This window comes from Pseudorasbora parva, chromosome 15, assembly GCF_024679245.1.
Source record: "Pseudorasbora parva isolate DD20220531a chromosome 15, ASM2467924v1, whole genome shotgun sequence".
Classification (NCBI taxonomy): domain Eukaryota; kingdom Metazoa; phylum Chordata; class Actinopteri; order Cypriniformes; family Gobionidae; genus Pseudorasbora; species Pseudorasbora parva.
The window spans coordinates 14,792,638-14,817,797 of NC_090186.1; the positions used below are offsets into that span (position 1 = coordinate 14,792,638).

General features: G+C 40.1%; 2 protein-coding genes across 4 annotated transcripts in view; one reads left to right on the forward strand and one right to left on the reverse strand.

Moving 5' to 3' along the window:
- Positions 1 to 25,160, reverse strand: part of ralgps2 (Ral GEF with PH domain and SH3 binding motif 2) — a 163,221-nt gene that overhangs the window by 33,761 nt on the left and 104,300 nt on the right. The window lies entirely within an intron of this gene.
- Positions 1,338 to 23,606, forward strand: angptl1a (angiopoietin-like 1a). Of its 2 annotated transcripts, none has more exons than XM_067418532.1 (5): positions 1,338 to 1,593; positions 12,072 to 12,963; positions 17,822 to 18,015; positions 19,858 to 20,128; positions 21,109 to 23,606. In XM_067418532.1, exons 2-5 carry the CDS (start codon positions 12,174 to 12,176, stop codon positions 21,294 to 21,296), a joined length of 1,443 nt encoding a protein of 480 aa, XP_067274633.1. In that variant the 5' UTR covers positions 1,338 to 1,593; positions 12,072 to 12,173; the 3' UTR covers positions 21,297 to 23,606. The 2 variants fall into 2 exon arrangements, with proteins under 2 accessions (XP_067274633.1, XP_067274631.1); XM_067418530.1 differs by having other exon boundaries at positions 1,338 to 1,577.

The window sequence follows — 25,160 nt, forward strand, 5'->3', positions numbered from 1 at the left end:
CTTATATTTAGCTAAAGACCATATAGACCTTAAATTATATTCCATAATTGTGTATTTGACCATTAAAAATGATCAATAATCCTTTTCAATAAGGCTACTGTTCAAGGATGAATTTTTGTTTAATATGTCACTGACATAATTCTTGCGAGTGGAAAACTGTATTACACAGTCCAGACAGAAGTTGAAAGACTGTATAATGTTACACAGACTAGCGATTTTATCACACTAATCACATATAAACGCATATAATATGTTTACATCTTTGTGGTTATACATTCACATGCATGTCTGTTTTAACATTTGTTCCAGTGCAATTGTTCACCCTTAGACCTCCTTTCGGTATGGAAAACTAACAGTAAAAAAAAAAAACTTAATGTCTTTAAACGGACAGTTCACTCAAACGTGAAAATTGTGTAATTTACTTACACTTACCGCATGTTATTCCAAACTTCTATGACATTCTTTCAAGAAGATTTTTGAAGAATGTTTCAATTGCTTGTCTATAAAATGAAACTCAATGGGGTCAAACAAACAACTCAAACAAGCACATGACCTCATTGACATTCACAGTATAGACAAAAAACAACACACATTCTTCAAAATGTCTTTCTTTAGGTTCCACGAATGTCCGTCAGTCATACAAGAGGTGAGCAAACCATGAATTTTCATTCTTGAGTGAACTATAAGGATCTTTCTGAAGATTATTAGTGACTGCACGCAAACAGCATTACTGCTATAAATGTATAGAAGAAAACAAGGGAAGGACATTCTGGTGTCACTGGGCCAACACATGCTCCACACTGTCCAAATGATCCTCAGTTTCCTCCATCCATTTCAAACAAACATCTGAGAGACACGCGTGGGAAGATCATTATCTTTTCAACTTGTGCCATCCTCTCAGGACTGCTGAAAGCATGAGCGTTTAGCAAAACTAAGTACAGACAACAGGAAGGAACGGTGGAGTCTCGTGCTGCTGAGCTGTAAACGAAAACAGTCCTCTCCGTGGCCACAAAGACCACAAGCCTATTCTCCCCGAGTTCAGAGAGATCCCTGTCCACTGCTTGCTGTCCCCTCCTCCTCCTTCCCTAAAGAATGAGAGATTTGATGGGAGGTGAAATTTTAGAAGGGGTCGAGTTATTCTGTCTCTATTTCAGCACCCGTTACATCAGAGGAGGGGTTAGGCTCTTCCCTCCAAAAAGGAGAAGGAGAAAAGGAAGAGGAAAAAAAAAAAAAAACGCCCCAAACCCCCTCCACACACCCCTCCCCTCCCTCATCCTTCATGAAAAACTGGAGTTGCTGTCCGAGAGTTCCTCAGTTTCCAAAAAGCAGCTGAAGGGTTCCAGAGGCATGCCACTTGCCCAGATCCCGTGAGCCCTTGGACAGGAGCTCGCTACTGGGCTGTGCAGGGTCCTGGACATTAGGGATCCAATTAGGGAGAGGCCTTAATATCCTGGGATACAAGAGATGTGTGCAGCTTTAAGGACTTCTAGAGAGCCACTGGGAGAATAAGGAATCACGGAAGACACCAAGGACCGGTGAACCACAAGGATCTCAGCAGAAAACAGACAGCAGTAAAGGTCAGAAGACACCTGGGTAAAAGTTCTTCACTCACTTGTTTTTTCTTCTTCACATATTTTCTCTGATATTTCGTTTTTCATCCCTCAATCTGTCAACATCTGGAAGTTTACCCGCGTCTTTGTTTGGAACTTGCCTATACCTGTAATTCACTGATGTTTTTGTTTTTCTGAACAAATTCCTCATTTTACTGACCTGTGCGCTCAGCCAGGGTACGAGTGGGCCAAACGATCCGGTCATAGGGTCGTTCCGAGAGTTTGCATTGGATTACTTTTTTCTTTCTTCATAATCAAGAGCAGGGAAGTAGAACAAACATCAAAGGCAGAGAATTACCCAGAATTGATTCTGTTTGTTTGTTTTTCAGAAAAAGAGATGGGTTTGACTCTGTGCGTTTTCTGGTCCACTTCGAGGTCATGCAGAAGGGGGCAATTGCATCTGGATGGGTGTGTTTGTTTGCTTGGTTAAGAGCTGCTCGCTCAGCACGTTCTGAGACTGATACTCTCACAGAGATTTCAACTGTGCTATCTAAAACAGTGTCGGCTTCTCTGTGGCTTGTGTCTTCTTGTACGGCGAAGGCTGTATTTTGTGGCTCGTCTTATTTTGAGGACTGTGGTTTGTAGATTTTATTGTAGCATGTTGTAGATGTTTCTTGGTTGCCTGGTGCTCCTAACGGTTCCTCTGGCTGAAGCTCTTGGAAATATGGTCTACTGAGCGTCTATGTACTGTTCTGTAGGGGATAAGGGACTCTATTCATAAAAAAAATTAGTTAAGGAAAACAAACCTACCAAGACAGAAGGTCGTTTTACACTAACCATTTCCTCATGTAGAAACGTCTAGGTTCACACGTTGCACACACACATCTCTGGTTTGACAGTGGCCATTCTGCAGGCTTATCACAAACCTAGTGTGCTGTAGCACCATTACCCTCAATGTCCTGCTGCTGTCAGCCACACAAGGAACAAAACCAGGAGGCGTCATTGAACAAAACCAAATGTTGTAAATAAAGATGAAGGGGGCATTCAAAGAGGAAATGGAATGCAGTGGTCTTATCACGTGTAACTAGTTTTTTACTCAATGCGAGCCATGTAACACGTGCAAAAACAGAGACATGACGCACGGACGTGTCCTGTGTGAACACATTATGCAGATAAACGGAATAGTGAAACAAAACCAAATGACTGAAATGTGAAAGGTTAGAAAAATGTATGCTTCCTCAGAGAGTCATAAAGCTAACTAAAATCCGCTCAGAGAAAAAGAAGCCGCTCTTGGACAAAGTTCCATGTCATTACTCTTCAGAGAACATTCCGTGCTGAAGTGTTGGCACACGGTTCACCTGTAGCACATGAGAAACGTCTTAGAATTTCTGTCTTTCACACTCAAAGACACTCATGGTAGTATTACCTACTGTTTCTTAAAATTGCAGATAGAGACGCTGAAATGGGAAAACTGAATTGAATTGAAGGGGTGACAGTAGAATGTGATGCTGAGTAAATAAGGGCCAAAAGCTGACATTGTTCAAATTTATTGGTCAATTCCTGTGGGTACTGGTGATGAATCGCATCTGTGATGCTCGCGTGTCGTGAGCTTCTATAATTGCTCACAGATACATATTGCAGCTGTTAGACATTCATTTTAATTACTCATTCATCTAAAAACAACAAGCAAAATCATATTTTGTCAGAGAACTGAAGGCAACAGAACTGATTCTAGATTTACATTTCATGAAAAGTTTCAGAAATATCAGGACGTGCAAACATTCCAGCAATGTCAATTGAAGAAGTTTCAAACTTTAATCTAGAAGTTTTTAAAAAGCATCCAATAATAGACAGAACACCTAAAATATATATATAAAGCAAGGTTTGAATGTGGTCTAGGATGAATTATTTGCAGCAAAAAAAAAGAGAAAAAAGTTGATGAGACTAAGAAAAAGTAGCAAGATGAGTTTCAATACAGCCTTGCACGTAACAGATAAGAGGCAACACTGTTCCACTCTTATCATCTTCCTTTCAACAGGTTAAAACAGACAAACACAAGCATTGCTTGTTTTTATCTGCAGCACTAAGGTAATTAGAAACATGTGGAGATAACTTTGGCCTTTTGCAGAAATGCACACGGTTTCTAGCCTAGAAATCTAGACGCACCCCAGCGTCAGCAAATCTAATCTGCCGCGAGGATCGCCTAGCAACTCTCAATACACGTCTGAGGCGGAGTTGTACAAACCAAACTGTGGTCGGGCCAATCACATCGTGTATAGAGTCGGTCGGCGGGGCTTAACATAATGACGGCAGAGTTGCGCTTGCGTGCTACTAGTAAACACAGAAGCTGGCGAACGGTGGTCTTTCGAATCAGCTTTGACCGCGACTCCGGAAGACTAGTCCAAGACAAGCTTTTCTCTGAGAAAAGAACAAAGAACGGCACTGAAGTCATTCTTAAAAAGGGAAGATGTGTTCGGAGTTTAGTCGACCGAATACGGCGAAAGTTAAATCTATCAACGGCTCCGCTTCACCTTCGTTGCTCTGGTTGGTTGTAGCGCTATCCAATTGCATGCAGAGGGAGTTTGAAAGACAACCGTTTATCCCGCCCCTCAGATTGAGCCCTGCCAATGGTGAGTTCCAGACCAAACATCTCGATGTGGGTCACACTTTCATCTGCAACTGCTGCAATCTTGTTTACCGTACAAGAACAGAGGCCAATAAAAATGCCAAGCTAAATGAGAAAGTGTTTTAAAGATTTGGGAATAAAGTGAATGCAGAAACCTATAAAGCTTCTCAGGAAACTGCTGTGTCCAACTAAGGGTCAACAATATGATGCTAATTTATCTAACCAATTGATTCAAAAATGCATTAATAATGCAACAAGAAGGTCAAAAAGTTTCTTAACATATATCACTTGATATATTTATGACAATACAATGTCAATTCTTGTTGGTAAAGGTCATGTTGTGGAACTTTTTGAAATCAATGTTTATATATTAATAATCATTGTAAAAACACACACGCACACACGCATGCACACGCACGCACACGCTCCCACACACACGCGCGCACACACGCACGCACACGCATACATTCAAGGTTTTTAGGGGAAATCTGCTTTACTTCTTACTTTATTGGGTACACCACATTTCAGTCACTAAATGTCAACTTTTTGTTAAAATAGCCTGAAACATTTTCAAACCCATTTGGAAGCAAATACATGGAGTACATTTAACTTTAACCAAATGTAAACTTTGTCAACATTCTTCTCATCATTGATTTACTGAAAATGACTTTCTAGATGTTTTGTCAATGTTGTCAGTGAGATCATCCTTTAAGCCTGATTTACCTTTGCACAAGTAAGCTGGAGAAAAAGTTCTGCTCTGTTTCTCATGATTCGCATGCCCCACACTAAAAGCAAGTTTCGAGTGAAATGAAGCTTCTGGGAGGCTTTAAAAAGGGCTTGTGGGTGGCGATCAGGACCATGGTCTGAGCCTTCCAAACCACGTTCAGTGAAAAGCTGCATTCTCTAGGACTGCTTCTTTTTCCCGCTCTCTCTTTTATTTAGCTGTGGGCTCCAAACTCAATTAAAGTTACCACATGCCCACATTTCACTTCATAAATTCATTACATCATGCCCTGTTAGTCTCTTTTCTGCCAATACTCATTTCCTTCTGCACTCCTTGGGATGGAGTTACAAAATGCAACTTTGGGGCATGTTTTCCAATCTACTATGACCTCTTTTTCCTTTTTCCTTGCCTTTACGCTCTCTTTCAATCTTGCTAATTTTGTCTCCTCCTGATTGAACAAGAGTGTATCATATGTTGACTCTTCCTGGATTTCTGATCTTCAGCCTGTTTAGAATGTCAAGCCCTGCAACACATTACTACCATACTAAAAAGCGTGGCCCGTGTGTTGCATTTATTATACAGACTTCAGATTATAACAAAAAGCTGCTGTTTGTGTAGTGATCTTACTTCTTACTCTCATGCTGTTCCAATATTACGAATTTCACAAACCACAGCAGAATGAGAATTCCCTTCGGTTTTCTCTCGAAGCTTCTGGATTCCAGTAGTGTTGCCTCCTGAATCCTAACAAATTCAGTACGGCCCCTCATTTGTCCCTCTGTCAATCCCTCCTGCCCATCGCTCAAGTTGTTCCTCTTTCTTCTCCTTTCTCTCTTTTTTTCTTCCTTGCTTTCTCATTATGGAATATTTTTGAAGTGCGTCTATGTGTTTACTGGACTGGCTGCCGTCATCTTGGGAAAGTCTGACAGCCAGATGTGGAATACTTAGATATATTTTTCAACTACCTCCACTATTGTCTCATATCAAATAATTGATGTGTTTGTGTGTAAATGCATGTGGTAAAAACTGCAGCAATTGCTGATGGGATGAGCCAGGTAGGATCAGAGTTGTCTGGCTTCTGAGTTTAGCTTTTAAGAGACTTTATATCATCATACAAACAGTTGGTCAGAGCTTTTTGGGATTGTTGTGGACCACTATACTGCCAAAGTAAATGCAGTGTTTAAATGTAACATCTTGTTGAGTCATGGAACCGCAGACTTGTCTCTTAAAATTTTATGGAGCTAGTTGTTTGGTTGACTAGCTCAGATCTTATTTCTTTCACAGTTCAATGAATAATCATATAAACTTAAAATTGGCCATCTTGTACAAACAGCTACATTCATTAGGATGTAAACAGCAACTAACCCTGGAACATGAAGAACATTTAGGTAACATCAGTTACAGCATGCTGCATGTAAAAATCAATGTTTCTCTTGGGATTTATTTGCTTTACAAATAAAATACAAATCTTTACAAGCATTTATCTAAAGGTTTTCTTTACCGCCTTGTCGATTTACAAGCGCTATAAGATGCTTCATATCCTTGTCTAAACTTTCCAGCAATAACCTTTTCTCTTGTAAAACTGCTCAAACTGACACTCAGCTCTATGACTAATAAAATTTGCAAGACAAACACGTGACTTTATGGTCCCATATCAAAGCTTTCTTAACAGTGGTCCAAACACCCTTAACAAAACACTTTATATTACCCGCTGTTTTCTAGTTAACCACTTAAACGGCTCCCAACTGCCCAATCAAAATTTGACTTGAAACAGCTGACCAGAAATCAAAGACACTTGGGCACAAATCCCACAAAAACAAGAGCTATTTTACTCACTTCAGAGGAAGTCACAATAATGTCATGCCAGACACCACAGGCTGAAACGAGGAGCTGGGCGCTAAGTGAAGAGAAAGGCAATGAGCTAACGACTGGAGCTCAGATCCAACCCCAGCAGAGCCAAGGAAAAACAGCTCCTGGTGGCCCACCAAAGCACGTTGCACACAACCAGGCCAGCCAGAAAACAGCATTTGCCATTGTGAAATTATCCAAGTAACTGACTCGATGATTAGATGAATCGACCAGGAACAGTTTGGATCTCAAAAGAGCTTTTTCATTGTCTACATTCTTATTCAGAAGGTTCTAATAAAGCCAAAGCCATAAACGCAACAGAGCAGATGCTGATGTCAGCATCAACCCTATGGAGTGTTGTTAACAAGGCCAGACAAGAAGGTGCCATGCTAGACTCTTCAGCTCTACATGCTGGAACTACAAAAGACACTTACTGTAAAAGACATTGAGTACAGAAGAGATGGTGATCAAGTATAAATAAAGACGGAGCAATAAAAAGAGAGTGTGAGAGAGAATTGGCAAAGCTGACTTCCAAGACGCAAGTATAAACAAATCTCAGTAGCTATCCCCTCTCTCTAAGCTGAGCTTCACAAAAAAATACTCTTGAGGAATAAAGGATTTTGGCAGTGCTCTGTAAAAATATGGAATAAGTGAGACTTTATTACTAAAACAAATGTGTCCAGGCAAATACCCTTCTTCTGGGTATTTTCAAGATGGATAACTGAGACAAAAACAGGACTAAGGAAAAGCTGATTTCTGTGATGAACTGTAAAATGAACCCAGGGACCCTGTTTAACTGAGTTTTGTTTGTACAGCAGTTTCCATAATGATATTCTATAGGGTTGTTCACACAGTATAGCGACCAAAAAGCATAAGACAGTGCAATGGAACAGATTGCAGTGGTACTGAGATATACTTTTAAAAGTTCTTCACCACGTCGTCTTAGAAGATAGCTGATAAAGTTGTAAGAGACATTGCAATGTCAAAGACATCCATCTAGTACATATTTCAAAAAGAAATACAACCAACATAGCTGGATGAAAGAACATGTTGTGATTTTGCATTTTAACTATGCAAAAATGGGCTGACGTCTCTGTAGTGGAATGTCTTGCTGCTTTTTCAGTGGGTCTTGTTTTTAAGATGGCATGTCAAGGTCCATGGCTCTTTCCATTGATTAGTACTGTGACTCGAATTTTAAAATTGTTTTTGTGAACAACCTCTAATTCTGCCCAATGCAGTGGAACCGCTGGGATTTAGTCTTTGACAGCCAGCATGACTGATGTTAGCAGAGTCAAATCCAATGAAAACAAGAACACGGATTAAATGTTCATGTGCTACACTGGCCGGTGACATCATAACAGTGATACTGACTTCGTAAAAACATCCGAGGTACCCAAGGGTATCAGAACAGTCTGGAAGCTGTTCTGGAAGCTCTATGAATTATTGCTATTAACAACACATGAAGAGCCAATTGGCTGGAACAGTAGAGGGTCACAGCTGTCCATACATCACATCAAAGCTAAAAGAGGATGATGAAATGAATCATGGGAACAGTGAATAGATTGTATAGAGCGTGGAGCTGTATTACTCAGATGGGTGGGGAAAGGATAGGGAGCCATTGGGATCACCACAGAGCAGTAGTGGTAGTAAGCCATAGCCAAATCAAGAGCAAAGGTGACAAAAGCCATGTTAAAAACCTAACTGCATTAACGTAAGCTTGCTAGTTAACTGGTTAGCTACTGACAGTTTGAATGCGAGTGTTAGTCTACAGTGCCAGAATTTCGCAGAGCTCAGAAGAGCAAACTAAATAAACTGAAAATTGATATAAACAACAGACAAAAATGGTAATCAATTGGCAGACTCTTACTTTATCCAAAGTGATAGTCAAATATACACATCCCAATACAAACAGATTGCTTGTTCCCTGGGAATCGAACCCATGGCCTTGGCATTGGTAGCATAACACTCCACTAGTTGAGCTACAGCAGCTGAAATCTGTTAAATTTTGAGAAATGAAATGAAACAAAAGCAGAATTTGTTATTCATGAGTTGCAAGATAGATAAAGTGGTATATTAATGCTTTACAGTGAGGTACACATTCACATCTTGTGCGTAGCTCAAGAGAAACGGCATACCTTAGTTGTCTATTACTATTTATTAGTGACGGTGAAAGGTTGAAAGACTACATAATGGAGACAAATGCTGCCCTCCATTTTATGACCGAAGGGAGGGAGAGCAATATAAGCAAATTAGAAGGTAAGAGTTTTCCTCTCAATCCCTCAGGTTAACATTCTGAACCACTACGCCCTGAATCGTTCTGTTTTGGCGTGAGCCGACATTCTCACATCTGTTCTGGATATGTTAGCTGCCCATTACTACGTCCAAGCCAAAATATTTGGAATTGTTTTTTTCCTGTGTGATTGTGAAAAATGACAGGAGAAAATCCAGTTGACGTAGTGTCCGTTGATAGTTAGAGATGATTAGGTTGATTAAGTCGGTCCCTGAAGTAGAGCGCGAGGGAAAGTGATGAAAAGGGAGATCAACACAAATGGAGACAAATCAGCAGGTTTCTGGACTGCACAAGATCTTCTTTTCCCATGAAGTCAGGTTCAAGGCCAGGTGTCTTGTTTGGCAGACCAGTAAGAAGGACGATTATGTATGTGACCCAATTTCTTCACTATAGCCCACTTTTCCTTTAAACCTCGTCTAACACTATTCTCACTTTCTAATCTCTTCACTCCACACAGCATGCTTAAAGTCTGTAGCCTGCCGTGTCAAATTGCTCCACCGTGTATGATTAGTTCAGAGCTTTCATTTCACTTTTGAAACCCACCCCTAAGCATATAGGTTAACTTTAGATTACTGACTACATCCAGTTAGAATCAGACAGTAGAGCCAACAAGCAAACAAATATAAAGTTACAGGGAAAACAAAGTTATAATATAAAGAAACCGAGGACGAGAGCAGAATAATAAAAATATAGGAGGTCACTGACCTGGTTTAGTTTTAGTGCTGGGAATCTACATAATAAAAGGCCCAGATTAACATTGAAAAGTCTGATTTTAGCATTTTTAAAAGTGTCCTCGAATGAAAAATTGAATTAACCTTGCCATACTGAAATAATAAGAGTTCAGTACATGGACATCACATACTCTGAGTCTCAAACACCATTGCCTCCTCCTTCATATGTAAATCTCGTAAATGAAATAACACCACAGAAAAAAAGTGATTCTCAGCATAACGGCAACCGTGAAGCAATCACTAGCGATCATTTATATGCACGTCCCCAACATTTGCATCTGTCCGAACATGTTCATTGTCAGGCGGAACTGACGGAGCCGAATCATCGGGACTGCAGATAAACAAGCGACACTCGAGGATAGTGAAAACGGCAGATCTCATGGACACAAATGTCATGTTCCAGGCTGTGCAGGGGACGTGAGGACTTTTCTACCCTTCCCACAGATAAAAAATGTCAAAAGTCATGGTTGATGTTTATAATCCGATACCACAACAATTTAATTCAAGATCATTCGTTTGTTTGGCAAGCAATGCAAAGCAAGCAAGCTTCGCTCAGTGTCTTAAATTGAAGAAACATTGTGACTAACGCTATATAAACATACAATATCGTTGACGAAAAAAGACGAGTCTAAAATCACTGGTTTTGGTTTTGTCTGATGGAAAGTAGAGCGTTCGTGCTTGCGTTTGCCAGATTTCAGTCCCTAAACAGAGCTTTTCTGTGAAAAGAACATGTATCCGGTGTTTTTCCTAAACAAATACAATCTGGTAACCATATGCACGCGAGCTCTCTCTCTCGCACGCGGATGATCTGAAAACACCAATAAACAAGTACGCTGCATTTTAGCAATCTCTATTTGAGATGTTCTGCTTAAAGTGTAATTCAGTCGGTCTGTGTTCCGTCAAGACGGTCAGGACTCACGAGCTGAACTGCAGTGTTCTGTGAGCTGCTGAAATAAGCCAATCAGAACAGAGCTCAACATTAATATTCATGACCCTTCCAAATAAGGCAAAAACAGAGCATTACATCCTAGGGACAATTTATAGGGTTGTAAATGGACCTGTAAAACTGTATCTGGACAACTTTTGCCCTTAAATAAGCCACATACCCTCTATGTAGATATCAGAGAACTATTTAACATATTGTTTCAACTCATTCTAGGGCACCTTTAACTGATTTATTCAGACCAAAAAACAAAAAATATTATTCACAGATTCTTCTCTCAAAATGTTCCAATTTCAAATGTTGCGCTTTTGGGTCATAGTAACACTCGTATCTAACTCTCTTTCAAATTAAAATGTCAGCAAAACATTCTTATAGGAGACAATACAGCATTCCAGTGGAGCTGACGTTGTATATGGAACTGTACTGGATCTGTAGACACATCTTTGGTCTCTCAACAGCACAGATGGCAGAAGTGCTGACTGAAAAATGTGTGTCTGTATAAACAGAGGGAGGAGAACCCGGAGCGAGCACATAGGTGTTGATGAAAAGCAGAGCTCAGCGTGAAGGGAAAGGTGATACTGGGATTAGAGGAGCCTAACGCAGCTCCTGAAGAGTGCTGCTATGCCAAAAACTGAAGACGTGCTGGGATACTCAGAGTGGGAGATTGTTAAATACTGCACTCTGTAGAATGGGATACGCAGCAGGATGTAAGAGCACCTAGGAATTTGATCCACTGAACTCTGGAGAGAAGGGGATAATGAGATAGCAGGAGCTACAAGGATGGGAGGATGGTTGTAGTCCACTCTGACGATGGGTGTTGTGTATTAAATGCCATGGTGATGACATCAGAGGACTGATGATCTGTTAGCAAAGGATGTAAAACATCTGGACATGGGCATGTGTTAGTGGAGGATGTGAAGCATACAATGTGTGTTTGATTTAAGTGTCTGAGATGAGGCTGAATAGCACGCCAGGGTGCCTGTGAGAACAGAAGGGGTAAAGGTTGTACACCATGTTGAACTGCTAATACACATACTTTTCATGGCAGCATTCCATTAGAACATTGAAAGAAACAAGTAAAAACCACTCTGGCCTTTCTGTCCTCCACTCTGCCACATGGGCTGCTGGGTAAAATTCTGCTGTGGGGTCTGCACCAGTACGTCCTCCTTTCACTATTTCTCAATCCTCATCTGTACTCGTCAGCAATGTAGTTTCTTTATCAAAGCCCCTTTAGCTTAGTAACCAGCTAAATCACCTGAAAGGATGTGTCTAGAACAGTAAAAGTTGACGCAAAATCTTACTAACAAAAAAAGAAAATGTTTTAAAGGTAAATTGATTGATTGATTTTCTTTCTCTTTACAGGTGAACCAGTGGGTGTACCACTGTCTGGAGGTTGAGGAAGAGAAGAGAAAACAGAAGAAAAAAAGCTAACAAAAAGAAGGTGAGGTGATAACAGGACCAACCATGAGATGCGTAACATGGTGCATGGGCATCATGCTCTGCCTCTCCATCTGCTTGCTCCGCAAATGCCACTCAGGAAATCAACTCATGCAATCTCGGAAACGGCGAGCACCTGCTGATGACTCCAAGAAATGCTCCTACACTTTCCTGATGCCCCAGCAGAAGATCACAGGTCCGATCTGCGCCTCTTCTTCAGGACCTGAGCCAGACAAAGACCGGGTGACCCGTATGGACATTTCTGATGTGCGGGAGGTCCTTTCCAAGCAGCGAAGGGAGATTGAAATGCTGCAACTAGTGGCGGACGTGGACGGGAACTTAGTAAATGAGATGAAGCTCCTACGCAAAGAGTCTCGTAACATGAATTCCAGAGTGACGCAGCTCTACATGCAGCTGCTTCATGAAATCATCCGCAAGAGGGACAACTCGCTGGAACTGGCGCAGCTGGAGAACCGCATATTGAATGTCACCACGGAGATGCTCCGACTGGCCTCTCGTTACAAAGAGCTAGAGCTGCGTTTCGCAGGCCTTGCTGGCACAGTCAACAACCAATCGGTGCTCATCGCCGCCTTGGAGGAGCGATGTCTCCGTGGATATGGACGTCAAGATCTTCCAGCAGTGCCGCCGCTGGTGCAGGTGGTACCAGAGAGCATTCCGGCCAACAACAACCGCTTCACCAATGAGATTCAGAGAGACAACAACAATCGAGCATTTCCTAGAGGATCACGAATGGACGCCCCAACACCCGACCCACTGGGAATGCCGCCACCCCCACAGGGAACCCTCACTTCAGATGGTAAGTGACCAGAGACAGAGGCAAAATCACTTGAAATATGGGACAGAATTCTGGAAGATCTTGAGAAGTCTAGAAACAAGTCACTTGTTTCTTTGTTAATTTTTCAAAATCTTACTAAAGACACAATGACACATTAGACAACTTCTATGAATTAATAGTCACATAGGGGAGTTACAATCCTAGGCTACTGTACAATAATGTTAGTGCAGCAGTTAGTGCCAGCATCCATAGCACCCTGTAGCTCAAGACTGGTTTTCCACTGAAGCTAAGCAGGGTTGAGCCTGTCCGGTACCGGGATGGGAGACTTCCTAGGAAAACTAGGTTTGCTGCTGGAAGAGGTGTTAGTGAGGGCAGCAGGGGGTGCTCACACTGTGGTCTGTGTGGGTCCTAACGCCCCAGTATATTTATAGGGACACTATACTGTAACAAGCACCGTCCTTCAGATGAGACATTAAACCAAGGTCCTGACTTTCTGTGGTCATAAAAAATACCAGGATGTCCTCCTTTCCTTCTGAAAAGGAAGGCGTTCTGGCGCAATATGGCTGCCATGCATCATCCAGGTGGATGCTGCAAATTTGTGGTGGTTGAGGAGATTCCCCCCTTCAAAATGTAAAACACTTTAGGTACCCAGAAAAGCGCTTTAGAAATGTAACAAACAATTATTAATTATTTTTATTAGATGCTCCATACATGTAACTTGACGGCTTACATCTTGTTCTGATCCCACATCCCATTCTCAACTGTCTTATGGGCCTTGTCCAAAACGATAACCGTCATTCTCGAAAAAACACACTTTGGTGATGAATCGTCTAATAGACTGTTGGCTAGCAGTCAGTACCCAGTATCTTTGTGGGCTCTGCAATATTTTTAAAAAAGGTGGCTGCAAAGGAGGCACTCGTGACCACCCTTCTGAAAACTAAAGTAACAAATCGGACCGCTGTGCCACTATGTTGCATCTATCCTGGTAGAACGTTTCCAGTGAGAGTGGCAGGAACAGCTAGTGCACTGTTGTTATGCCAAAAGTTACTGAGACAAATCACAGAATCCTATTCCGCTCCTGCAGAATCCTCTCTGGCAGCCCATGAAAACAAAATATGAGCTCATGGATTCCGGAGCGCACACGTGAAAACATGCACTCACACAAGCCTCCTAAAAAAACAAAAACAAAAAAAAACTATGGATTAAAAAGGTTCAGAGAAGAGTGAAGTGAAGGAATTGGTAGTCTAAGCTGAACTGGGCTTCTGTATGCCTAAAATGTAAACTGTATCTGTGCAGTGAGGAGTACACATAAGAAAAAGAACATGCAACATAAATGCTAAAAGATGTCTTCAAGCACTTACCCAGCAAAACTCAACCCCCCCCCTCCACCTTAAAAGAAAGCATTAGACATCAGACAGAAAAGAAAAAAAATGGGTGTCAGTGTATGCAAGCACATGAGTGGTAGACCACTTCTGCCATTATTTATGACTACTAAAAGATGGTGAGAGAGAAGCATATTTTGTACAAAAGTATGTAGTACTTTGTACAAGACACTCAGACACGCCATTGTTGCATTGTTATAGCACTTTAAGCTGCTAAGCTTAATGACATAAGCACTCAGCGTTGCACCTTAAACAGATGTACATTTTGCAAGGATTTAATTTTATTCACTCAGAAATGCAAGGTTGTCTGAGATTGTTCTCTCTCTTGCCGCCATTCTTAGCGGTATTATGTTGACATTCATGGTACCACTTTCAAGACCACATCCCTGCTCGTCAGGTTTTACAGCCATGTAACTGTCAGTAAAATGGAAAACCATAAAACACAACTTTACTGCACACACAGGAGACTAAATATGAAATAGAGAGGGGGAATGATCTGTGTGTATTGTAAATGAAGTGTGTAAGTCTATTACATAAAAGTAATTCATAGAATTTGTAACTTAAGGGAGATGTAGCCCAATGCTTGTGAAATGTATAGTTACCAGCACAATGGCAGTAACTTCTGCTCCAAAACCTAATGAACTACCTGGATGTATACAGCCTATAGAGGGAGTTATCTTCTAAGATGACAGAACGTCATAAAATGACTGATTTAAAATGCTTTTTCAAATATGTATCTTGTGAAAGTGGTTCTTAGATGATTAATACTGAATTGAATATATCAGTTCACAAAATCAACAGAGATCAGATAAAGTACTTTGGGATTGTCAAGAATGCAGCCTTAGAGTTTAGTCGGAACAAGGTATCTTTAAGGTAGCGTCTTTTAGCCTTCACATAGAGAGCACACGACACATAAAAACGCTATTTAGGTGTGGGCAGCTCACTTGGTTTTCGAATGGCCAATGATATACATAAATATCCAACAATAGCCAATGTCTTAAGAGAAAAAAAATAATTTTGACTGTCACTTCATGACATCCTTCAACACAATGGAGAATTCTCCAAAGAAGCACTTATACTTTGTAAGATCCCACACATGACCTGGCATGCCAAATATGCAAGCATGTGAAAGTGTGAGATGGTGGTTTTGGACTACAGCTTTTAGTGATAATGTCTTGAGTATGTGTATAAATATTGCAACCATCAAATCTTAACAAACACAACCTCCAGTGGTAGGTTTCTCCAATTCCCTGTCTCTCTCACATAGCCACATTTCACAATAAACAATCTCAACTGCTTATCCAGCAGATCTTCAGTTTTACCAAAGACTTAAACAATGATAAAATCTCTAAGTTCCTGAAGCAAACCGCCTCTCGAGCAGCCAAGACAACTCGATAGGGCCCGATTCTCTCGTGACTGACCACTAATGACAGCTCAGTATAGCTCACTTCACCCCAGAACACAGAGAATTACAACCACAGCTGACCAAAGCAAAACACTCTACTAACCTCTGGGGTTGTACAGTACAATTTTTTGCCCAGTGAAGATGTATGCAGAAGTTTTGGATGACAGATGGAGTTCTGTTTGAGGGTCCTCCAGGACCTGAGCAGAGAAAACGCCCACTCCCCTAACTCTGCTGATGCCTGCCGCTCGAAGCCACCCGGCACAATGCCTGTCTGTATGAGCTCAACGGCTGTCATTCATGGACAGGCGGTCAGGGCCACACTGGGACATGGCTGGCTAAAACAGCTCTTTCAGCACAGCTAGAGCTATCGAAGAACTCCCTCTCAACACAGAAAAAACTCCTCTTATGCAACACACCAACCATATCGCTCAAAAGGGCCTTTGGCAAAGGGGAATCTCTTTCTTCCTCTCTCACTGTACATCTCTGGCTCACCCCTATATGACTGATAATGATTTTAGCTTAAGCTCAAGTAAAAAGGAAAAAGAAAAATAAGCGGAAAAGTCGCACAAGGCCTGAGCTGGTGTCTGGGCATGGTAACTTCATCAGGACAAAGAAGGGTATATATCTTTCAGCCAAATCTGGAGTGCTGGGAGATCTCAGGGCAGAGACGATGAATCCAGACATAAGAAGACCTGATCGGGAGTCTACAAAGAGAGCTTTCAATTAAGACAACAGTGTCTCTCTTCAGTCAGGAAAACTCCCTAAACTGATTCGAGACCTCTATTTTAAGTGTCCAAAACATTGCAGGCCTGAATGCCGTTCAAAGCCACCTATACACGGACACTGGAACCAGTCAGCAACTTTTACAGTGTTAAATGTGCACTATGTAGTATTATTGCAATAAAATATCCAATAACCACCAGGCCAGTGTTATATATTATGTTCAGTTGAGTTCTTACAATATCCCAAAGGTTTCCAACTATTGATAAACTGGAGAAAATTGCTATTTTAACCAAGGAGCCGGGACGTCTGAGGGAGTCGCCTGTAAATTGTGTCATATCTGCGTTACTCTCGGTAACCGCTGAGCGAATGCACAGAGTAACATCATAACATCAATTGAAACGCACTTAAATGTATCTAATATGATGAACAGAGCTGCGTTACCTCATTCTCATGACCGGAAAAGCGGCGACTGTGTCCTTTCATAATAAAAGTCCCGCTGCGCGCGAGTCGTGTGTTGCGCAACAATCGCTCCAGTGGCCTTGCTCAGCTCCACAACACTCGGTCCTGCTCTGCTTCATACTACAGTAACGTTAATAATCACATTCATCAACATGATTTCTGCCTGAGTCCCATCCTGATTCTTTTCCTCTTGCTGTGAGCAGAAAACCACATGTCCTAAGATCCTGAGCTCAAACTTGCCGTCATCAAACTACACCTTTGTTTTGAATAGGCGCCCACTAGTGGACAGAAAAATTACAAAATACATAGTGTAGCTTTAAGGCCCATTTCAACAGGAGCAATAACTAGAATAACATCAACACCAACAGATGATAATGTTTATTATAATCACGTGCTGCAGTTATATGGTCTGTTGCTTTAAAAGCCTTTTTAAAAGTTGAGTGGATTTTGATTGCCTGTCTTTTTGTTTGTTTAACTGGATGTAAATCTTTATGAATAGGATTACAAATATTCCAATTAGTCAATGTCAGTAGATGACATGCTTGAGCTGCATGAGATTAATTAGATATACAGTATACACAACACCAAGATAATACACTATTATTACAACAAAATGTACAAGTGAACCAGAACTAATTTACGTGCTAGTCAGAATGTGTAAGACACATTAGGAATACAAATTGTCAATGTCACTGTACTGGAATAAGAATATCAAATCCTGACTGACGAGAGCAGGAGCTGGCGGTGGAGGAGGGTAAATGAGCTCTGGAGAAACATGATCGCTGCTGATATTACTGTGATAGATGTCTTATTCCTATAAGTAGACGTGATCAGCTGACCTGCCAGAACTGATGCTATGCTGGATATTTAAATCCAAAACCCAGTTTACTTTTCTCTCCATCTTCCTCAGGCCCGTTCAGAGACTGTTTCCAGGTGAGGCAGGCGGGGCACAGCACCAGTGGGATGTATCTGTTGAAGGCAGAGGGTAGTGATCGACTGATTCAGGCCTGGTGTGAACATAAATTAGACAACGGAGGCTGGACCGTTTTTCAACGAAGGAAAGATGGCTCGGTCAACTTCTTCAGGAACTGGGAGAACTACAAGGTAAGCTCTCACAACACACTGCAGACCAACGAATGTGCAAAAACTGCAATGAACAAGCAGTAAACTCCTTTTTCCTGAGTCTTTATCCAACTTTAGTAAGTCTAAACATCTGATAAGAATCAGGGAAATAGGGCAACCCCTGGAGACAGCCCCAGTGTCTGCATTTACATAACTGCTCCACATCCCTGTCATGTGAGTGTGTATGTGTAAGTGAATTTGTGAGATGGATGGAATGTGTGATGAGATTCCCAGTAAGGCCCAACAGTGATTTACTAGTTCAGTTCTTAAGACTTTTCAGGCCAGTAACACCACTGATCGAATTAGACCATCCAAATATAGGTACGACATCTCTCTAATATTTTTTTTTTAGTTTTAAGCAAAAAAATCTCTTTGAGTGCAAACCAAAGTCTGTAAACAAATATTGACTTAGTGTCTGTGACGCAGTTTTGAAGCATGAAGTAGGGTCAAGCTGGCCATTGGTATCTTGGCAGTCACGCGTCACTCCCAGATAACAGAAAATGGGCAAAGAGGCGGGACATGAGCGGAGCTGAGGTGACACGATGACTAACAGACAGCTGACAAACGGCTATCCACCTGTCACTCAAAGTGGCCACACCCTTAATTCTGCAGAACTTTAAGGCTTAATATAATGTAAACGAATGAGTTATAAAAAAAATGGACCCCCTCACAGTTGTCATGAAGGGAAACATTAGCTATATAGACCAAATCCACAATTTGTACCAGGCTAAACATGTTTTTTTCTGCTCTAAAGTTGGACATTTAAACATGAGGCTCAATGAGATTCTGCTCCCTTCTGGACCCTGTCTCTAGCGGCCAGTCATTGAATTGCAGTTTTAGTCACTTCTGTCTTGGCTTCAAGAGAAACTGGAGGAGGTTGCCGCTTAGTGCAAACACTGTTAGAGATACAATCTATATTTTGCATATTTGCATTGCTATTTGTATTGCTGTAGAAATGAGCTGAATCCAGTATTTCTGCATCAAATGCAGGCCACCAGGCCAACATCTACTCTAGACGCTCTGACAGACTATTAGGGCAAAAGTCATTTCATCATTGTCAATTAGAATTTTTTTGTAATATGCAAAATCGTTTATTGTAGATTTTAGTGTGCTTAAATTCTATTTGTATCTATTTATTTATCAATAAATGAAGTAATATAGATTTGTAGCATCTGGATGTTATTGACTATTATGACAATAATTAATGGCTTATTAATATCAGATGGTAATATTGTGGCATGGTAATAGATCATTACTTATAAATAAAACATCTAATCATGTATTGCACAACACATTTTCTACAGCATTAGTGCTGAACAGGAAAAGACATTTAATCTTTAGTTGAGGAAACCAAAGAGCTATATCTGTGATATATAGGAGGCTTGTAGATCCATCGCACATAATTCATTCCCTTTCCAAGAGCAATGGCCCGAAAATGACCATTTTCCCCTTGTACACGGCTAAAATCAGTGGAAAAATCTAGTTATGCCTTTATAAAGTAGCTCTCAAGTTCCCTGCAAAATCTGTCTTGGGAGAGTGACTTCACCGATTTATCCAAAGTTGAGTGTGTTCACTTGCCAAATGAGTGAATTGTAAGTCCAGAGTTGAAGGCCTACAGAAATATACCTCAAATCCTCCTCAATGACAAAAACTAAATGAAACAAGTAGAATAACTGCACACAGTTGGGGGAACACGCATAAATCCACTAAGCGCGCTCAAGACTTATATTAACTATTTCCATTGGAGAAGAGATCAAACTTCTCTGTCACATACTCTGTCTCTATTACAGTTTCTCTTATTTCCTCCCTCCTTCTCCCACACAGAAAGGCTTTGGGAACATAGATGGAGAGCACTGGCTGGGCTTGGAGAACATCTATAACCTAGCCAAGCAGGGAGACTACAAATTGCTGGTGGAGCTGGAGGACTGGGTTGGGAAGAAGGTCTATGCAGAGTACAGTAGTTTCCATCTGGAGTCTGAAAGTGAGGGCTTCAGGTTGAGACTGGGCACCTACCAGGGCAATGCCGGAGACTCCCTCACAACCCACAATGGAAAACCCTTCACAACGCTCGACAGGGATAAAGATGCCTTTACAGGTCAGATGCTAACAGCCACTTACATTATGAAAAAAAGGCAAATTAAAAGTGTTTTGGTGTATGAAACAAAAGTTAATTTATTAAAGTATATATATATATATATGTCTGCAAGATATATAGAACCCTAAAAAATGCCTTTTCTTAACTTTCAGAAAAGTCTTTGTCAAGCGATCATTCTAAGTAACATTTTGAATGTCATACAACCCTGACAGCTCCAAAGCTAATAATGTCCCACTCAAGCCTGCAGCACCCCTCTCATTTACTGAAGCTTTCGCGCCTCGATCGCCCCCCGGTGACCGGTCCCAGTATAGTTGCCTCTGTGTTTTCTAATGGACGCGAGGCAAACAAAACAATAAAATTACACTTCAATATTTTCCCCCCAAAGTTAGTTAATGTCATTGAAGGCAGTTACCATAACGATGATTTCATTTCAAGTGTTCGTTTTTAAAATAGGTTTAGTTTTAGTTAGTTATTTGATGCTATAAAAACGGGTGTGTGACGTCATGATTGACAGCTGAGATCGACGTCTTCTCTGAGTCAAGGTGTCACTGAGGCACTAACAGTTTATTTCACACCAACATAAATAATTGTTCTATATCTGTGAGAGTGTGGGTGGGCTTTTGATATCCCGAATGTACTTCCTGCTCTCTACTGCGCAACTCCGGTCCAGAAATCTCTACTGCGCAGACTCGGTCCCAAGATGTCAGCGCCGTGCAGGCCGTCTGAAAGCTTCAACTCTGGCAAGCGGAAAAGGATGATGTTGAGTTTTCCATATTTTTTCACGGTCTATGGTGCCACTACAGATTCGATCGCCAATGATGCTCGGGACGTTTTATCAGGGACGCACCAAGAAACTGTGCTTGAGTTCAAATGACAAGGGTTGTCTGAGTTTCAAAAATGGAATCGGTTCTGCTGACATTTTTCTAATACGTTTTCTGTCATCCTCATTGCATTCTCTTCTCCATCTTCTTCTATCCCAGGCAACTGCGCTCATTTCCACAAAGGCGGCTGGTGGTACAACGCGTGCGGTCAAACCAATCTGAACGGCGTATGGTACTCTGGTGGTGTGTATCGCAGCAAGTTCCAAGATGGGATCTTCTGGGCGGAGTACGGAGGCGGGTTCTACTCGCTCAAATCAGTCCGTATGATGATCCGGCCAATAGATTGAGGCTCGTCCCAGGACTTCACCCTCATATCACACCCGAATGAGTCTAAATTGCTTGAATGTACTCATAACTCACTTCAGCACTTATTCATAATTACACATTCATGTTTATGAAGATTGACATGTATAGCACAGTATAGTCGTCATTGGTACCAACAACATTAAAAATCACAAAACGGAGGAGTTAAAGGACATGCGTTTATCCAGACTTGTACACCGATGCCCTTTGGTATGTTGAACACAGTCCATCGAAATTCAGACGACGTAAAAAAACTAAACGTTGGAGTCGGATGACAACATGGTCAACTTCAGGATCTCCTGCTCTTCTCCATCTCCTACATTTTCCTTTTACTGTTCTTCTAACATTCTTCTCCACTGCAATATCTTCATTGCTGTCTGTTCCTTCTGATTTTTCCTGATTGCTTGGACTGGAGACTTCAAAGCCTCAATCGCAGGTTTTTATTCAGATCTTTGGCCTTTGGTGTGTCTGTAACAGGACTAGCACTGGGCTGAACTGTTCACCATGCCCCCTCTGCATTAGGGGGTAATATTGATCTGTAAATATACTTCATGTTTTATATTTGTTTGTTTTTGTAAGAGTTAATTTAAGGACTCACCTCCAATCCGCAGTATTCATTTTGTTATTTATATACCAGTGATCTGTATTTATGACAGTTATAATCCTCCAATCATCTATTTATCCCCGATTATGATGTACCATTGTGCTTTTGGTAAACTTTTGTATACTTTTACAAAGAGAGAGAATATTACATCCAGGGTTGTAACCACCATGCAAATTGAAAGGGACACGACCCCCAACATCCAGCTTAGAGGTTCATCAATATGCGTTTTTTTAATCTTAAATTCCTAAATTTCAATCCTAAATTTTAAATTCAATGTTATTTCTTCCACAATATAATTTCAAAACAAGAAATATCCAGGGAAGGACTTGATTTTTTTGTTTTTTTTTTACTGGGAGTTGATTGGACTGTAAAAAAGTGGATGTTAGTGGAGCTAAACCAAATATGACTTTGTTAAAACAGTTAGTTAAAGGTGCTGTATGTAAGTATGACAGCTAGTGGTTGAAATGGGTAGTGCAGACCAAATTCCTCCTCAGGTTGCCTGTGAGGACATGCAACAGGACAGGGCGACAGGGTATCTGCAGGTTTCACCAAGTCAAATTTAAGACTTTTTAAGACCTTTTAAGACCATTATGAATTAAATGTAAGACCTATATCGCGCAATAATAATAATAATAATAATAATAATAATAATAATAATAATAAAAAACAGAAAGCGAATTCATTTATTTAAATTGAACACAGTATAAGTAAACTTATTATTCATGGCTCAATCCCACTTTATCAATTTAGCAAATACATAGACCAAAACAAAAACAGACGCTCCGACATGGAAAGCATATTACATGATAAAATAACTGGCTGTAGCATTGTTTTTTTCAGAGAAACGAGTATGTGAACTCAAACTGCAAACATATTAAGGTATCTTTATGCTTTAGTACAGTCAAAAACTTACATTCAGCACCTTTAAGATTATCCAACAGTTTTTGTGGCCCAAGTGACAGATAAAGTCATTTCAGAGTACTACACTTTAAAATTAAGAATTCGGAAGGGTTTCCTTTCAGTTAAGGAGTTGACAATTTAAGTGAATTGGTCATGCATCACAGGAAGTGGAACTGTAATATAATTAACAAAAGTTAATTTATTAAAAAGTATAAAACCCTTAAAAATTCCTATGTACATTTATAACTATCAGACAAGGCTTAGTCAAGCCATCATTCAGAGTTTGTCTTGATGAACCTTCCTTTTCTAGCTATACTTGTAATTCTCATGAATAGATTTCTTTGAATTTCAAATCATATTAATTTTACTTCTTAAAATTAAAATTGCAACTCTGCATAGTGTTTGCGCAACCTAATTGAAATCCGAGGTAAATAGCAAAATAAGCAAATTGCTACATTTTAAATTATTGCTATGTTTTTTTATTATTTTTTATTATGTGCACTAATGAATTGGTCACAATAAGACCATGAATGATAATTATGTAAGTAAATGTGGTCAATTTTGATTTCATGTTGAATCTTTCATTTGTTCCCCCAATATTCAATGTTTGGTACCACCACTTACTGGCTCACAAACCAGAAAAAAACATTTGAACTTTGTTGAATTTATGCAAGACTTCCCTTATAAAGGGAAGTCTAATACTTCCCTTATTATGCTAGACTTCCCTTACACATTGACAAGGGGTGCGGACACACGCCCAAATGTAATTTTGGTACAAACTAAATCAAATCCACTCTTAACGCTGTAAACTGAATAAAAACAGCGTCCAAAAGTCTGAGTGAACCATTATTTCGTACATTATATATGGAGTCACAGCTGGCTTTTTAATTTCACAATTGACTTTTCTGCAATATGAGCAGTGTGTGTGTGTGTGTCTGTGTGTGTGGAAGTGTTTGAGACTGAATGAAACAGATTTCATGTCAAAAGTATGCAGACATGAGAAAATGGGAGGACTACAGCACATAGAGACAATGAAAAACACATTTCTGCTGTTCAGTCACGAATGGAGGAGAGAGACCGAGACCGAGAGAAAGAAAGAAAGAAAGGGATCCAGAGGGAGGGAGAGAGAGAGAGATGGAGACAAAAGAGCAAGACATTCCTTCCATATAAAGTGCTTAGGTTACAGCTCCACAAAAGTGTATTTCAAAAAAGTTATGCCTCCCTGTTCCCGGTTTCCCCAGCGGGACTATCTTTCAAAACGTCCTCGATCGCTTACAGCCAAGCATCAAATTCTATCGGGAGAACACAGACACACACGCACTCCAAAAGGAGAGAAAGACACTGGAAGCTGAAGTTCTGTGAGCGGCCTTCACTCAAACACGTTCTAAAGAGCTTCCGTCTGTTTCCCAGCATGCATCTCCCCACGGGACACTGATCACAGACTTTCACACTCTCCTGCACGGCACACAAGAGTAAATACTCACACTTAGACAAAAAGTGCAGTCTTCATCAGAATGCAAACCATTTTTTGGTCGTTGTCTTGTAAAAGTTTTTCTAAGATGGCCACTAAAATCACCAACCGTGAAAGTGTTAAATGTCACGTGCGGTTAGCTTCAGAAAAGTCATGCAGAGCAAGTCACGTGTCCCAGAATTCAACACTCTGGAAATCATCTGGATAAGAAGAGGTCATGAGTAAATATTTGAACTGAGTTTTTTACTAAATTTTACTTTTTACTATTCATTTGAACTTTACTAAATGCATGTTATCTGAAATCATGATTCATTTTGATCAATATTCAGGGTTATAATAGTTGACAAAAAATATAAAAAATTACTTGTTTTAAAAAAGCAGAAATAAAATATAAAAATGAAAATTAAGAAATTTCATCTTGCCAACTGAAATAAGTTCAAGTTGAATCACTAAAATGAGTAATTGAAAAATAAATAAATAAATAAATAAATAAATAAATAAATAAAAATGATTACAAATTAAAACAATTAAACAAAACCATAAACACATTACAATGAAAACTGCTAATTCAAAATATTAATGACACCTATAATAATGTATAAAGAATATTAAAATATCACTTATCAAATTAAATTACATTGATGAGATTTATTATAATACAATTACATAATACTTATTTCATTTAGATTAGTTGTTTCACAGAAACAAAAAAAAAAAATATTTAAAAAGTAAGTCACCTGGTTGCCTTAAAAGTTTGAGTTCATTGAAATTAAAAATTTGAGTTAATACATTTCTGAGAATTGACATCATCCTTTATTCAAATAGTATTAAAAGATCTTGTTAGCATATTGCGTAGTTGTTTTATTTGTAATA